Genomic DNA, 17480 nt, shown 5'->3' with positions numbered 1-17480 from the left:
TTTCAACCGTGGTAATTGAATTCTCTCATAATATGTAAATAATGCACAGTACCCTTCCCACATTCTGTATGTAACAAGATGGTGGTGCTGGTGCCTGCACTACATACTGAGAATTGCTTATTATGGGCCAGATTTATCAACTAGTGATATTCTTGTTATCATTATGAATGATAAATGGTGCTGCAGCCAATCAGCCTCTGTCATGTGTTTGAAAAATGACAGGAGTTAATTGGCTGGGGCACCATTTATCATTCATAATGAGTGATAACAAGAATATCACTCGTTAATTCTGCCCGTATGTTAGATATAGTTTTGAGCACAGATAACTGTTCATATTTATCATGGCTTTCTCAACTATGCACATTGTAAACATTCCACATTTGATACAAAGGAGTAAACATTCTTACATTGTGGTAAATGGGCATCTGACACTGTAGTGTAATAGAAAACCCAGTTGTTTAACTCCTTGTAAAATACATTCCAGATTTGTAAATATTCACATGGAGATTTAACTGCTGACACTGGCCCATTCGCTAATCTAATACCGCTCCAATCTGGGTATTTGTGGCATGCTAACAGGACTCTCAGTACTGTTTACCTTATCCCTGTAAATGTAGATTACTGTACTGCATAATCAGAAACACTTGGTTCTCTGTATGATCAAATAGGGATGGACATCGACCATGAATGATTTGTAATCATCGATGGTCTAAGACTAATGGTAACTACTGTACTTTTACCTTTTTTTGCAGAGCTACCAATTTTGAGGGATCTGAATACAGAGCCTAGCTCCACCCCCTGACACAAGCCCCACCCCATGGCTCTGAATGGCCCTCATCTCTCTGCACACTAAAGCAGGTGTGTCCATAGTTGCCTACCCTTCTGCTTTCTGCAGGAGACTCCCTGACATAGCAGCAATCTCCCTCTCTCCCTCATTAGTCTAGCAATCTCCCTCATGTCACCTAGCCCACATTACACTGTTACATTTTTTGGGGGCAAAAAAGGAATGAGAGACAGATACATTTACATTGAATCATCAGCGCCATTTTCCAGCACTTTAACAAGTACAGTAGCTCTTACTAACAGCTTTGGGGCTCAACTACATTTGGATATAGGTCAGTTTACAAGATTCCTCTCAGATGTAGCAGTACACACCCACGCTTCTAGGTGCCACTTTCACAATCTCTTTTCTAAATCTCACCATATATGGAACTAGACACGCCCTTTGGGTGGAGCATGACACGGCCCCTCAATCGGGGCACTGAGCAAAATTCTACTACCAACTATAATCTCCCTGAAAATAGTTTACAAAAGTAGGCATGTATGGGCGTGTCCATTGGTGGATTATACCATCAATGGTTGCCTTGCAGATGTTATCCATCAATGATACAATCCCTATGGGCAAGACCGGATTAATGACCTAATGGGCCTGGAGCTGAAAATGCTCAAGGGCCTATTATGAAAACTGGAGGCGGTGAAGTCAATGCCATGTAGGTATGTAGATCTTATACACCTGGGGTGTCAAACTCAAATTCATCTGGGGCCGCATCAGCAGTTTGGTCACCCTCAAAGGGCCGGTTGTATCTGTAGGTCCACCTGTATAATTATAATGCCATGACACCACAGGCTGCTCCACCTGTATAATATAAAATGAATGCCATGACACCACAGGCTGCTCCCCATGTATAATAATAATGCCATGACACCACAGACTGCTCCCCCTGTATAATATAATAAAAGTAATGCCATGACACATAAATGATTATACAGGAGGAGCAGCCTGTGGTGTCATGGCATTATTATTATTATACACGGGGACACCTCAGGAAACCGCAGATATATATATATTTTTTTATTGTGAGTGTGATCCTCATCCTCACTTACTGTTTCTCCGTCTGTCCCGCAGCTGCTGCGGCTTCCAGCTTTTCTTCACTGCTTGCTGTGGCCACACTGTCCCCGACTCCCGGTCCAGCTTCCCTGCCTGCTCCTACTTCTCTACAGACGCATGGGCGGGCGGCGTCATCGTCATGACCTCCCCACCCAGTGTCTGTCACTGCCGCATACCTCCCAACTTCTTGGCTGCTGGAATATGGAAAGGGGGCGAGGCCTATGCAAATGAGGGCACGGTTTATGCAAATTAGCAGCAACCCCATTTTCGGCCGCAAATAGACGCTGTGCGCATGCGCACAGCGTCTATTCAATCAGCTTGGGGGGGCTCCCAACTGCCACCCCCCGCAGCGGGACAATGCCGGCGGCGGGTGGGACAGCGGGACAGGACCCGAAAATCGTGACTGTCCCGCTGAAATCGTGACACTTGGGAGGTATGCTGCCGGGCATCAGAGGGAACAGGCGGCCGGGCCCTCCTCCACGTAGCCGTGGAGGCCGGCGGCCATGTTTCTGTAGCCGCATACATATGTGCCTACAGGAACATGGCTGCCGACAGTGGAGGAACAGGTAAGGCGGCCGCGGACATGGACACGGCCCGCAGCACTCCTGTTTTAGACACACTGCCCCTGCGTGCTATCTCCTCGCGCGGGCCACATGACGAGGTCTGGTGGGCCGGATTTGGCCCGCAGGCCTTGTGTTTGACACCCATGCCATACACTATAAGCCCCGGTGTCTCCCTAAATATATAAAAGTACAAAAATTGCATAGTTGAATACAATTTTACTACATATGGTTTATGGCCGACCATGTGACCTTTTGATATGTCTTCTGTTTATCATTCTGTCATAATGATGGGCCTATATTTAGGTGGAGGCCTGTAGCTGCAGCTCCACCCACCCCATTGTTAATCTGGCCCTGCCTATGGGGAATATGCTGTAGCTTTCAGCATCTGATCTGATGTATGTGTGACAAATCAGTGCAATACCTCTATCTTCCAAATGCCTGGGTTTGGTGAGATGCTCCAGAACATCAAACCTCGGAAAGTGTGTGTCTCTGTGTGGATAACAGGGGCTGTGGGGGTATCAGTGCAGAGTTGGGTGGCTTCAGACATAATTTCACCCATGCTCTTTTTAGGTGTCTAAATATTCTATAAGATAAAAGGCAATGCCTGATGTTTAATAATCACAAACCTTTGGTCATACTTAAAGACCACCAGGGGGAGGTAGAGGTATACTGGGGAGAAAAAAGAAATATACATAGAGATATACAATAAAAATAGGATCATCAGCGCCATTTCCCTGCAATGGATAGCTGACACAGGAGCGTCACCAACTTTAATTCAACAGGGCCTCCCAAATGTCAAAGCGGCACCCACCTCACACCTCTAAACCACAATTTACTGACCATTGTCTCATCCTCTAACTAGTTGCAATAAATAAATAAACATATATTATGTCTAGCGAATGTTTGTCTCCAAAACACTGCCACCTGTTGGCAGTGATTTAAACTACATCTCTTTCACTCTCACACATGCACAAACACAGAGGCACAAGGTAGCAGACTAGCTTTCAAAGCTTTTGCAGCGATTCGGCTTACTAGTGTGTGTGTGTGTGTGTGTATATGTATATATATATATATATCGGTACTTACGTAGTAACTGGGCTGCCGATTTTGAAATCGGGTCCATCGCATCGCATCGCACCCGACCATATCGCATGCGATGCGATGCGATGCGATGGACCCGATTTTTCCATAGGATTCAATGTTAAAATGGACTCTGTCCATTTTAACATAGAATTCAATGGGAAAAGGGGTCCTTTTCATACCCCTACTATCCAAGTGGGCATGGAGTTGGATATAAACCTGTGGCGAGCGTAGCGAGCCACCGAGCCCGAAGCGTGGCGAGCGTAGCGAGCCCCGCGAGGGGACACAGAATACCGTCCCCTCGCGGGGCTCGCTTCGCTCGCCACGCTTCGGGCTCGGTGGCTCGCTACGCTCGCCACAGGTTTATATCCAACTCCATGCCCACTTGGATAGTAGGGGTATGAAAAGGACCCCTTTTTCCCATTGAATTCCATGTTAAAATGGACTCAGTCCATTTTAACATTGAATCCTATGGAAAAATCGGGTCATCGCATCGCATCGCATGGTCGTATGCGATGCGATATCGCATCGCATCGCATCTGATTGTATGCCTTAACTTAAGGCATACAATCAAAAAATCGGCAGCCCAGATACTACATAAGTACCTATATATCTTATATTTTTGGCTACATCTGTCACTCAAAATGTGTGAGTGTGTGTATAATGCTGGGTGGAGCCTCTGACTCTGCCCACACACACTCACATAGGGGGCTATTCTAGTCCATTCTTTCTGACAAAATCCTTCTTAGATGGACAAAACCATGTGCACTGCGGGTGGGGCAGATGTAACTTGTGCAGAGAGAATTAGATTTGGGTGGGGTTTTTCTTCAAAGTGAGATCTATATTGAAGTGTAAAATCATGCAGTCAGTATTTTCCCTGCACAGAAACAAAATAACTCACCCAAATCTAATTCTCTCTGCACATGTTACATCTGCCCCCCTGCAGTGCACATGGTTTTGTCCATCTAAGAAGGATTTTGTCAGAAAGAATGAACTAGAATAACCCCCATAGTGACAGAGAACCAGCCCAGTGAGCCCACAGTGCCAGACACCCTCTGCCTCTCCATGCTGCCCGGACACTGCTAATCCACAGCAACCAGGTGAGCGCCCCCCTCCCGCGATTTGCGGCACCCCGACCCCCGACCCCCCCTACTGCGATTCGCGGCACCCCCCCCACCCGCGATTCGCGGCACACCCCCACCCCCTTCGCGTGACCCCCCTCCTGCGATTCGCGGCACACACACCCCCCGCGACCCACCCCTCCTGCGATTCGAGGCACACACACACCCCCGTGACCCCCCCTCCCGCGATTCATGGCACCCCCTTCTGCGACTCCCCCCTCCCGCGATTCGCGGCACCACCCCCTCGCAACTCTCCCTCCAGCGATTCGCGGGACACCCCCGCGACCCCCCTCCCGCGCTTCGCGGCACCACCCCCACCCACTTTGCGTGACCCCCCCTCCTGCGATTCGCGGCACACACACCCCCGCGACCCATCCCTCCTGCGATTCGAGGCACACACACACCCCCGTGACCCCCCTCTCGCGATTCGTGGCACCCCCCCTGCGACTCCCCCCTCCCGCGATTCGCGGCACCACCCCCTCGCAACTCTCCCTCCAGCGATTCGCGGGACCCCCCCGCGACCCCCCTTCCGCGCTTTGCGGCACCACCCCCCTCGCAACTCTCCCTCCAGCGATTCGCGGGACCCCCCACGACCGCCCTCCCGCGCTTCGCGGACACACACCCCCCGCGCGATTCACGGCAACCCCCGGATTAAATGTCGGCACAAGCAAAACACTGACATGGCTATGGTCGACAATGAAAAAGGTTGACATGAGTTTTTAAAGATTTATTTTTCATTTTTGAATGTTTTCATATTCATTCTCATGTGTCGACATGGACAGTGTGAAGAGTGCCCGTAGGGCGCGATGAATCACCTAGTATATATATATATATATATATATATATATGGCTAATTACTCCTCACCTTTATGAGGTGAAGTACCGCCACTGACCACTAGAGGCCATTTGATGGACCAAGTTACTATTTTGTGTGATAAGAGATGTCATAACAGAAAGTGAAAGCTATTTTTGCAGGGACACTGATCGGTTTCAGTCTTGCTGGATATGGAGAGAGGGAGCTGTGAAGACAGATTGGAGTTAGGAGCAGATAGGGACTAGGGGTGTGGTGGAGAATTTGTGGGTTCAAAACTGTCACAGCTCAAAGGGAAAGTACATTGCTGAAGCCTTCATGTTGATGGGCTTTTAACTAATGCTGCTTTCACACTCCAAAACCTGCTTTGACTCGGTTTTTTAAACGTTTCTTAAAATGGGTCAAAGCAAGTTAAACCCATTTCACATTGCATGCTGTAAACTGTATATTACTGGTTTTTGTACCTTTCACATTGAACCCACTTTCACCCATTCCCTATTACTTGCCAGCGCTGTCCGGGCAGTGCCCCCCCCCTCCCCTGGTACTTGCCAGCGGGGTCTGTTTGGCGGATGGGAAGTCTGCTGCAAAATACCAGGTTATAGCTGTGGTGTGAAAGGGGTATAAGTAAGTCACACCTGGTCTCACTGGCCATCAGCTTAGCAAGGCTCCCATATGTGTGAGCAGCATGCCCTCTCAGCAAGTGTCACCCCTAGGCACTGTCTCATGTGCTTAGTGGCAAATCCACCACTGGAAATGACCCCCAAAAGCAGGGAGGAAGCTTTGTTAAACCACCTTCCCCTTTCCTGGTTTGTAAATCATATATCACAATAATACATTATAATATCCCTCTAAATATTATGGAACCTGCATGACTGGATTATCTCTCTTATCTCTTCACAGGATCATTTGGAAACAGATTTCCTTCCGGAGACAGAAGCTTTAGACGCGATGAAAGCACTAAAAAGGGAAATGGCAAGTCCTTGCCGGAAAACTCACGCACTCACACAGGTAATGCGAGGATTTGCCTACCACATTGGATACGATTTTTTAATGAACTGCACTGAGAGTGAAAACTGTAAGCTGGTCTGTAATTTGCTAGCTTTTGTTCATGATCAATAGTTTACATGAGAATCTCAAATATATAAATATTATACAGGCAGTGACAGGGTCTGACCTCATTTTCAAAATTCTTACTAATATACATAACCCAGCAGGCATCCCCTGCCCCCTTTTTCCTTATTAGTGCCGCAGCCACATTGGCAGTGCCGGTGGTGCCGTCTCTGCCCCCTCCCTTGCTAGCGACGATGCGCTACATAATGAAGAGGAATGGGGTTCAGCTGTTGCAGCCTTCCCCCCTCTCCCTTCTTTGATGCTGCCGGGGACTGACGTCACTATCTAATGACCAGCCCCGGCGCGAAACACGCAAGCCCTGTGCTGCTGTCTGCTCTGTGTGGGAGACCCAGGACCTTGGAAACAGACTGAAGCCTCTGAGGCCCGAAGCTGTCAATTATACTTACTGGTAAGGGGGCACAGGGCAGCCTCAACTGTGGGTCGGAGGAAAGAGGATGTGATTATCTCTCTCTCTCCTCCCCTTTACACCCCCTCCCCTTTCATATAATCTCTCTCTATCTCCCTCCCCCCTACACACCTGTCACCCCCTCCCCCTGTGGCGGGGGGCCCTTTCAAAACTTTTTTATGGGGCCCAGAAGGTAGTAGTTACACCCCTGTGTATATAGCACATGTTCCTTTCACAGGGAAGGTGGGCCCCTTTCAGCTCTGCGCCTCATAGCAGCATCTACATGGGGCTTGCCACCCGGGCAGCTGACAGACAGTAGATAGTGTCATTGTGGGCCTTATTTTGGTTCATTCTTTATGACAAAATCCTTCTTAGATGGGCAAAACCATGTGCACTGCAGGTGGGGCAGGTGTTACTTGTGCAGAGAGAATTAGAACCAAAATAAGGCCCTGTGTCTTTAGAGTCATCAAACATCCAAACTGGTGAAGATGGAGGTGTCCTGCTCTCCCTGAAATTTGTATACATTTTGCATGTAGGGTTTTGACAATTTCTATAACAGCCAGTTGATCCCATCAGAAGGAACTACATGTTAAACTCGTTGTTACAAGCTTGATGCTATCATATACTGTAGCCACACGTGCTTCACATACAAAGTACATGTATTTGCAGATTAATTATAACAGCCCATGGTAATTGGATTTACCTAGTGTATAATAGTTTTTTTTGGAATTACCAGCTAATCTCATAAGTAGATAAAGAAAAAGAGCGGAAGCTGACATAGACATAACACCAAAACATAACACCAATGCATAACACCAACGCATAACATTAAAACATAACACCAACACATAACGCCAAAACATAACACCAACACATAACGCCAAAAAATAACACCAACACATAACACCAACACATAACACCAACGCATAACACCAACACATAACGCCAACACAAAACACCAAACACCAACGCATAACACCAACGCATAACACCAACACATAACGCCAAAACATAACACCAAATCAGTGCATTCATTTAGAAGAAGTTTTTGTCTCCTGCTATCTTATAGGGCAGGGGTCCTCAAACTATTTCGCTCTGGGACCCCATCAGACAATAAAAATAATTGCAGGACCCCAGCAAATTACTACAGAAGGTCATCAGGTCACATGTGTAGTAAGCATACAGCACATACATGGCAGCATTGTAAAGGCACAGGAGTATGTGAGGAGTCTAAAATAACGCCTGAAATCACTGACTGAGATTAGAAAAGTCATCAGCCTGATGGTCAGCAAAATGGAGTTGCGACCACATGCTGAGAAGCTCGGGACCCACTGTGGGGTCAGGACCCACAGTTTGAGAACCGTTGTGATAGGGCAATTGGACCATATTCAAGGGTGATACCAAAAAATAATATATAAAAAGGGAGCACTAAGAAGGTCTCCATAGTTTACCTGATACAATAACTTAAGAAATAGGTAATACAAGAAATCACCTTTATTTCACCAATAAAAACCTTAAGTAATGCACAAAATGTTACACCTTAATACTTTAATGCTGTACTGTTGTATAAAGTTAACATTCAGACCACAAATGCCAGATGCACCTATAAATGAGCAGTGTGAAAGTTCCCGCAGCGACCTGGCTTATTGCTGGGTCGCTGATGTCACACGGGGCGGTGCGGAGGCGCGTCACCGGGGACGAGGAAAGAGACAGCACTTGGTGCTGACGATGTCTCCAAGCGCTGCCTCCTCCACAGTGTGAACGGGACCCGGGTCACTTGCGCCGGGTTACCTGTACACACTGCACAGCAACCCGGGTCACAGCTGTGTTCAATCCAGGTTCTGATTTGGACACGTGCCGTCCTGGGAGTAACCAGGCATTTGTAGGTGAAGCTTCCCTCAGCACCCCAACAATAAGCTGGGTTGCTGATGTCACACGAGGTGATGGTACTGTATGTCACCGGGAGGAGCTTGATCCGGGTTACACATTTACACTGCCCAGTAACCCGGATCTGGCCTGGGTGAAACCCTTCTTTTAAACCGGGTTAGAATGTTGGGTTGCTGGACCCGGAATTTTCTAAATGTCACTTCAATCCGCACAGTAACCCGGGTTGACCCAACAACAACCCGGGTTGGACCCAGGTTATTTGTGCGTTGTGAAAGGGGTATAAGAAAATATATTTGCCTATACATTGTATTGTTACTTTATACAGAAATGGCTTCCCCTGTCACACACCGCGCTCACAACCTATATCAATTATATATCCTTAATTTATCTGTAGCTTGATCCGGTTCAGATGTGGGACTTCTTTTCTATTTTTTCTTATTTTCTGTTTTCTTTTTCTCCAAAAAAGGAACTATGAAAGAGAAAAAAAAATAGAATATGGTATAGTATGTTTTCACAGGGTCATTAAATGGTTAGATAGAAGTGGGTTTTTTATTAGTTCAAAAGGGTAGCATACCCTACTCACACCAAACAAAGGATGTGCTCCTCACATAAAGGTTTCTTTTATCCGTAAGAAAGACCACAATTTGCTTCAAAACGACAGGTGGCCTCTCCTGGTGATATTTCTTTCACAGAAAGTGGATATACCTTCACCCAGTGTATCTTAGGCCCTTATTCTGGTTGGTGCGGCCAGAGCCGCACACGGGGCTCCGGCCGCACAAACCAATCCCCGCCCACCCTACGGATCGCCACGGCCGTCCGTACACGGACGGCTGGCGATCCGCATAAAAATGGTGGAGGCGTACGCCTCCACCATGGTGGGAGCTGCCCCCTGCATTCGATGGTCGTCGACCATCGAAGGCAGGTCCGCACGCCCCGGCAGCTCCCGCAAGCTGAGACCACACGGACAATCGTCCGTGTGGTAGCTTGTATGGGGGCTGAAAGCTGACATCCGGCGACGTCAGCTTTCCGCCCCCATGAGTTGCGTCATGCCCTCATTACCATGCATACGCCCCGCGTTTGCATGGGAACGCCCATGAAACGCGGGGCGTACACATAGGGAAATGAGGGCATGAAGCCTCTCACGCCCCTATACGCCCCCTTTGCGGCGGACGAAATACGTCTGCGGCGAAGGGGGCTGCACATGCGCAGATTGACCTCTGCGCATGTGCAGAGTAAAAACATCGGCGGTACGGCCGCACGCGGGCCGTACCGCACGAAGCAGAATAAGGGCCTTAAAGAGATATGAAGGGGGACGTACCCCACTTACACAACACAGCGTATTTTCAATCCTATCTCGGTTTCTTTACAGGAGTGCCTTCCTCCCAATTTCAGCTTTTTCTTTGTTATATCAATATGTATATATATACTAATTTTTATTGTAGTAAAACAGAATAAACAGGTATTGTCAACGTTTCGGTCTGTCTTGCAGACCTTTGTCAAGACATCTGGCCATAGGTACAAGAGATCCTACTCCATCAGGTCTCTGAGAAAAGAAGTCCCACATCTGAACCGGATCAAGCTACAGATAAATTAAGGATATATAATTGATATAGGTTGTGAGCACGGTGTGCGACAGGGGAAGCCATTTCTGTATAAATTGTTTGTACTGAGGGTTGGGTGACCTTCTTTCCCCTGTACCTATCGCTGCTCTTTGTGCGCCAATAGGATACTGTATCCCTTTTTTTTTTCTGTCATTGTATTGTTACTGTCTACCATAAGGGTTTGTGTCACACGCAGAGCACACCTCTGGATTTCATAGACACAGGAAAGGCTCTGAAGGTACAGACTGAGAAACCTCATCTTGTGAGCCTGGGAAGTGGAAGGCTGAGCACCGCCGTCACTCTCCTGCCCCTTGAAGAAGGTACAGTATATATATATTACTAGTCACCAATACCAGCCCATCAAAATGACAGAGAGTGATGTCCGAGGCAGCAGCTGTGCACACCAGAGAGGAGCAACACTTGAATTGCTCCGACTTGCGCCATCTAGTTTCCGCTAGTGTGCAAAACACATGAATTCACCCCATTAAGATAGGAGCAGGGTTTAGCCTTTTATTATAAAGGTGTATAATATTTGTATATTACGCTGCTCGTGACAATGATATAGATTTCTATTATTTGTGGTTAGGGCTTATCAGTTATAAATGAACTAAGGGGGTTATTCTGGTTCACTCCTTCTGGACAAAACCATGTGCACTGCAGGTGGGCAGATGTAACTTGTGCAGAGAGAATTCGATTTGGGTGCGGTTTTGCTTCAAAGTGAGATCTATATTGCAGTGTAAAAATAAAGCAGTCAGTATTTACCATGCACAGAAACAAAATTACTCACCCAAATCTTATTCTCTCTGCATATGTTACATCTGCCCCCCTGCAGTGCACATGGTTTTGTCCATCTAAGAAGGAATTTGCCAGAAGAAGTGAACCAGAATAAGCCCCCGAGTATTACCTGGTACTTCTTTCAGTCCACTTTATCACTTTTCAAGCTTAGTACATCTCGTCCTCTGTAAGAGCTGGAAATTTCAACTACCTATACGGACCAGGGACATTATTCTGGTCCGTTTGCAAGGCCGTGTGCATTCGAACAGAGCCGATATTTTCTTTGTGCATCTATGTGCTGGGTATGTGTATCCATTGCGAACACACTGTTTGCTGGGTGCACGTACCCATACTTGCGAACGGATGGTGGGGGGTGGGCCATTAGCATATGGAAACGCCCAGTATTTTATGGGTGTTCCCATGAAAACGCGAGCCAATGACTGGGGTGCGGGAGGCAGGCAGCTGAAATCACCGGATGTCAGCTGCCCGCCCACTTCCCTCCGAATGTGCGCGCAGATCTATGGTTGCTCTGAGCAACCTTAGATCTGTGTGCACGTTCCACATCATTTGATGGTTGGCGACCCTCGAATGATGTGGGTGTTACCCCACAGGCTGCATACGCACATTGCGAATGGTGGGCCGGCGTACCACCATTTGTATGGCGGGAATCTGGTTCACTTGCAAGGGTGCGAATTCGCAGAACCAGAATAAGGTCCCAGATCTCTAAAATCGCCATGAGCTGTGCCTAGCTCTCCTGTTACCCACGGTTGCAGCTGCCATAATACCCTTTTACCCCATATTGCTGATTCTCCTATAGTCACAGCATCTATCTTCTGTCATAGGGAGGACCATTTTAGGTCATGCATCAAAGGATATTCTCCTACAAGGTCCTGGCATTGCTGCAGAGCATTGCTTCATTGAGAACATCCATGGCGCTCTTACCCTTCATCCCTGTGGTAATCCGTGTGCTATAGATGGGCTTTCAGTTACCAAACCCACCCGACTATCACAAGGTAAGTGGAAGACATTACTTCAATCATGTAACCACTGAGAAAGTCAGTTAACCTCTTGCTGACCGGAGAGGTCCTGCATCTATACCATTATGTTATGTTTCCACCCAATCAGATTTTAGATATTTTTTTCTGTGATATGTATGGGTTCTTTTCTTATTGTATTGAATATAATAGCAGGTAACACCCACCAACTGTCTGAGGGGCTCACCCATTTGGGTTTCTGTCCAGCTCCATCATTGTGAGATTTTAGGAAAGAAGACTAGTAACCTCCCCATACCATGAATAGGGAAGAGGAGGTGAAGCACAGCAGCTTCGTCTTTAGATGTAGCTGCTGTGCAAAACTATGTAAATACTGCAGGAGATGCAAAAGACAATATAGGGCATACACGCTGACCAATCAGTGACGTCACCTGGCCCCTGCTGCATACATGCTGTCACTGATGATATTGTCAGAATAAGCTGCATGTACAGACGACAGGATATGTACGCCATAGCGTTAGCGTGATATAGCCCAGTTCAGGGTGCTGCTGGCATGTACAATACTTGAATCCCTAGCTGCAGAGTTAAGGTGTGTACACACAGTCAGATGTGCCTTAAGATGCGATCCACGATCCGATCAGATCGGATCGCAAGGCACATCCGATTTGCATACAATCTTGACTATATAGTGCAGATCTGCACTATATAGTCAAGGCAGCCAAGACTTTCTGGCTTGCGATTTGTGAACGCGCATCGGGATCGGATCGGGATCGCAAGGGTTAAAACCCTTGCGATCTGCATCCGATTCCGATCCGATGCCATGTTGACTATATCGTCAACATCGGAAAGAAAATCGGACCGTGTGTACACACTATTAGCCTTTTATTATATAGGATGTGCATGCTTAATGATTATCAAATCACCATATACAAGTTCTGCACAAATTATTATCTAACCTCCGTATGTAATGTATGCACACATGTGATACCTATATACCTTCGTATGTAATGTATGCACACATGTGATACCTATATACCTCCGTATGTAATGTATACACATGTGATACCTATATACCTCCGTATGTAATGTATGCACACATGTGATACCTATATACCTCCGTATGTAATGTATGCACACGTGATACCTATATACCTCCGTATGTAATGTATACACACATGTGATACCTATATACCTCCGTATGTAATGTATACACACGTGATACCTATATACCTCCGTATGTAATGTATGCACACATGTGATACCTATATACCTCCGTATGTAATGTATGCACACATGTGATACCTATATACCTCCGTATGTAATGTATACACACGTGATATCTATATACCTCCGTATGTAATGTATGCACACGTGATACCTATACCTCCGTATGTAATGTATGTACACATATGATACCTATATACCTCCGTATGTAATGTATGCACACGTGATACCTATATACCTCCGTATGTAATGTATGCACACATGTGATACCTATATACCTACGTATGTAATGTATGTACACATATGATACCTATATACCTCCGTATGTAATGTATGCACACGTGATACCTATATACCTTCGTATGTAATGTATGCACACATGTGATACCTATATACCTCCGTATGTAATGTATACACACGTGATACCTATATACCTCCGTATGTAATGTATGCACACATGTGATACCTATATACCTACGTATGTAATGTTTGCACACATGTGATACCTATATACCTCCGTATGTATTTTATGCACACGTTATACCTATATACTTCTGTATGTAATGTTAGCACAGATGTGATACCTATATACCTCCGTATGTAATGTATGCACACGTGATACCTATATACCTCCGTATGTAATGTATACACACATGTGATACCTATATACCTCCGTATGTAATGTATGCACACGTGATACCTATATACCTCCGTATGTAATGTATACACACATGTGATACCTATATACCTCCGTATGTAATGTATACACACGTGATACCTATATACCTCCGTATGTAATGTATGCACACATGTGATACCTATATACCTCCGTATGTAATGTATGCACACATGTGATACCTATATACCTCCGTATGTAATGTATACACACGTGATATCTATATACCTCCGTATGTAATGTATGCACACGTGATACCTATACCTCCGTATGTAATGTATGTACACATATGATACCTATATACCTCCGTATGTAATGTATGCACACGTGATACCTATATACCTCCGTATGTAATGTATGCACACATGTGATACCTATATACCTACGTATGTAATGTATGTACACATATGATACCTATATACCTCCGTATGTAATGTATGCACACGTGATACCTATATACCTTCGTATGTAATGTATGCACACATGTGATACCTATATACCTCCGTATGTAATGTATACACACGTGATACCTATATACCTCCGTATGTAATGTATGCACACATGTGATACCTATATACCTACGTATGTAATGTTTGCACACATGTGATACCTATATACCTCCGTATGTATTTTATGCACACGTTATACCTATATACTTCTGTATGTAATGTTAGCACAGATGTGATACCTATATACCTCCGTATGTAATGTATGCACACGTGATACCTATATACCTCTGTATGTACTCTATGCACACGTGATACCTATATACCTCTATGTAATGTATGCACACATGTGATACCTATATACCTCCATATGTAATGTATGCACACATGTGATACCTATATACCTTCATATGTAATGTATGTACACATGTGATACCTTTATACCTAGACATGTAATGTATGTACACATGTAATACCTATACCTCCATACTTAGTGTATCCACACAGTATGTGATTCCACCACGTACAGGGCATATACAGATGTATCCTCTGGAAGCAGGCACTGTGCTGTACGGTGTGAGCTCACTGTAGGACTGTACATATGTTTACCAGACAGGAGATTATACTACACAGAAGAGGCCGGTGGGAAGGGTGATGCCAGCCGGTTACACAGCACCAGCGGCCAGATGTATGGGTGGGACGGAAGGGGGCGGCATCTATCCCTCCCTTTCCTGCCCCCTGCACGGGGGACAGCGGCCAGAGAGCCGGGATTGGTGTGTGGCAGAGCAGCACAGACCGGGTCTTCCCCTCCCACTGCATCCCTGCCAGCTGCAAGCGGGGAGAGAGAAGAACAAGGGAGAGTGGGAAAGGGGAAAGGGGGGAGGAGGGAGAGATCCAGCCCCGGTGTCCGGGAGCAAAGCAGCCAGCCGGGGGAGATTTAGCCCCGGTGTCCGGGAGCAGAGCAGCCAGGTGTCCGGGAGCAGAGCAGCCAGCCGGGAGAGATCCAGCCCCGGTGTCCGGGAGCAGAGCAGCCAGCCGGGAGAGATCCAGCCCCGGTGTCCGGGAGCAAAGCAGCCAGCCGGGGGAGATCCAGCCCGGGTGTCCAGGAGCAGAGCAGCCAGCCGGGGGAGATCTAGCCCCGGTGTCCGGGAGCAGAGCAGCCAGCCAGGGGAGATCCAGACCCGGTATCTGGGAGTAGAGCAGCCAGCCGGTGGAGATCCAGCTCTGGTACCCCGGTGCATAGCAGTGCAGCCAGCCGGTGGTTAGTGGATGTGACCCCGGCACTAACGTACTACACGCCAGCCAGACATACATGCACCGCCCGGATGTACATACTAGCAGACATGCCGCTGACAACCTGATCGGTGCACAGTGTGGCGGAGCCGGCGCTGTACATATATGGATGAGGTAACAGCTTGCATGCTCCGGGGTGTATAGGGTTAAGTTTCCCAGGAAGACTGGTCCCGGTTCCTACCTCATAGGTCTGGGTTCAGCAGGTAAGAAGGGTGAGATACACAGGGAGCACAGCAGGCATGCACACTACATGTGTCACACACTGTATGACATTCCCCAGCCATGTGTATTCTGACATATCATCTTCCAGCCATGCCTAAATATACCAGCCTACAGGTATGTAAGGGAAGTGCTAGTGCCGGCTCTAGTGTGTTACCCTCAAGGTTCCCCATTGGGCTTATTGGTCATTGGTGGACCTGCAGAGTATGGTTCCTTATCCTGGTAATGAATGATGGCATTGGTGCACCCATGGGGGACAGCTGCCCTGATAATACCCCTCACTTATGCTACACATTGGAGTAGAAATGGATATTGGAACCAGTTGGTCAGCAGCTGACTGAAAAGTTGGGTCCCTGCAATTCCGCTGCACAAAGATCTGAATGCTTCTATATTGACTATGAGCATTGATGGTTATCATATTGGTTGCGATATGATGGCGATTACCCATTGCATTGCTGGATTTTTTACTTCAGATGCCTGGCAACCACTCAATGCCAGCTCTGCCGTTGTCCATCCCTGGATCAGTGCTACAGGGCTTTGTCCTGGCAGTGTTCCTGAGCACGCATGGTCTTAGGACACATAGGAGATATATATATAATTTTTTTTTTTTTTTTCAAGAACCTAGACAGTGAATGGTAAACCCATTACTTGCCTAGTCTAATTATATAGTCTTGAGCTGCAAAGATGTAATCAGTTGTCTGATTTACATGAGCGCAAAACAGTGTATATATTATACAAAACTCAGGCCCCTCTCCACCTGCCTTTGGGATACGGTCGTATTGTCGACAGCACTTAGGTCGACATGGGTTCTAGGTCGACATGGGTGAAGGTCGACATACGTTTAGGTCAACATATGCATTATGTCGACATGGGTTAGGTCGTTAGGTCGACATGGGTTTTTTTACAGTTTTTTTGAGCCGACATGTGCCGACAGTCGGTATTTCATGCCCTACTATCCACTAGGGCGTAGTGGGAGAATAAAATAGTGTGCCGAGTGCAGCGAGCGGCTGCGGTTGACTTCCAACTGTGTCGACATTCGGGTAAAAAAACTGTGAAAACACACATGTCGACCTAAACACGTGTCGACCTTGTCCCATGTCGACCTAGAACCCTATCGACTTTCCCACCTGTCGACCTAACTATGGTCGATTTAAACGATCCACACCCCTGCCTTCTTTATTTCACCGGCCCATATGTTGTTTTCTTTTATAGCTCCTCATTCTCTTTCTTTGACCATTGTTCTCCCATTATCTCTCTTCCCTTTTTGTCTCTCACATGGGATATGAGGGTAATGGGGTGTACACACGGACTGATTATTCTAAGCGATTTTAACTACATAGTAAAAATAGCTTAGAAGGTTAGTAAAGATCTCTGTCAAGATTAGACAAA

At 46.7% G+C, this 17480-nt stretch overlaps 1 protein-coding gene across 21 annotated transcripts in view; it reads left to right on the top strand.

The window, feature by feature from the left end:
• Positions 1-17480, top strand: part of PHLDB1 (pleckstrin homology like domain family B member 1) — a 198677-nt gene that overhangs the window by 110757 nt on the left and 70440 nt on the right. For 14 of the 21 annotated variants that reach the window (XM_083162499.1, XM_083162498.1, XM_083162497.1 and 11 more), the window contains 3 exons: positions 6364-6471; positions 10646-10787; positions 12084-12254. In XM_083162499.1, coding sequence (XP_083018625.1) covers positions 6412-6471; positions 10646-10787; positions 12084-12254 — 373 coding nt within the window. In that variant the 5' untranslated portion in view covers positions 6364-6411. Of the gene's footprint in view, positions 1-752; positions 859-6363; positions 6472-10645; positions 10788-12083; positions 12255-15278; positions 15987-17480 lie in introns of those variants that run through there. The other 7 variants (XM_083162504.1, XM_083162495.1, XM_083162490.1 and 4 more) reach the window with 4 other exon arrangements.

The sequence above is a fragment of the Crinia signifera genome, chromosome 19, assembly GCF_055691185.1.
Source record: "Crinia signifera chromosome 19, ASM5569118v1, whole genome shotgun sequence".
Lineage (NCBI taxonomy): Eukaryota > Metazoa > Chordata > Amphibia > Anura > Myobatrachidae > Crinia > Crinia signifera.
The sequence above is the reverse complement of the archived record's forward strand: the minus strand, read 5'-3'. Positions and strand labels throughout refer to the sequence as shown.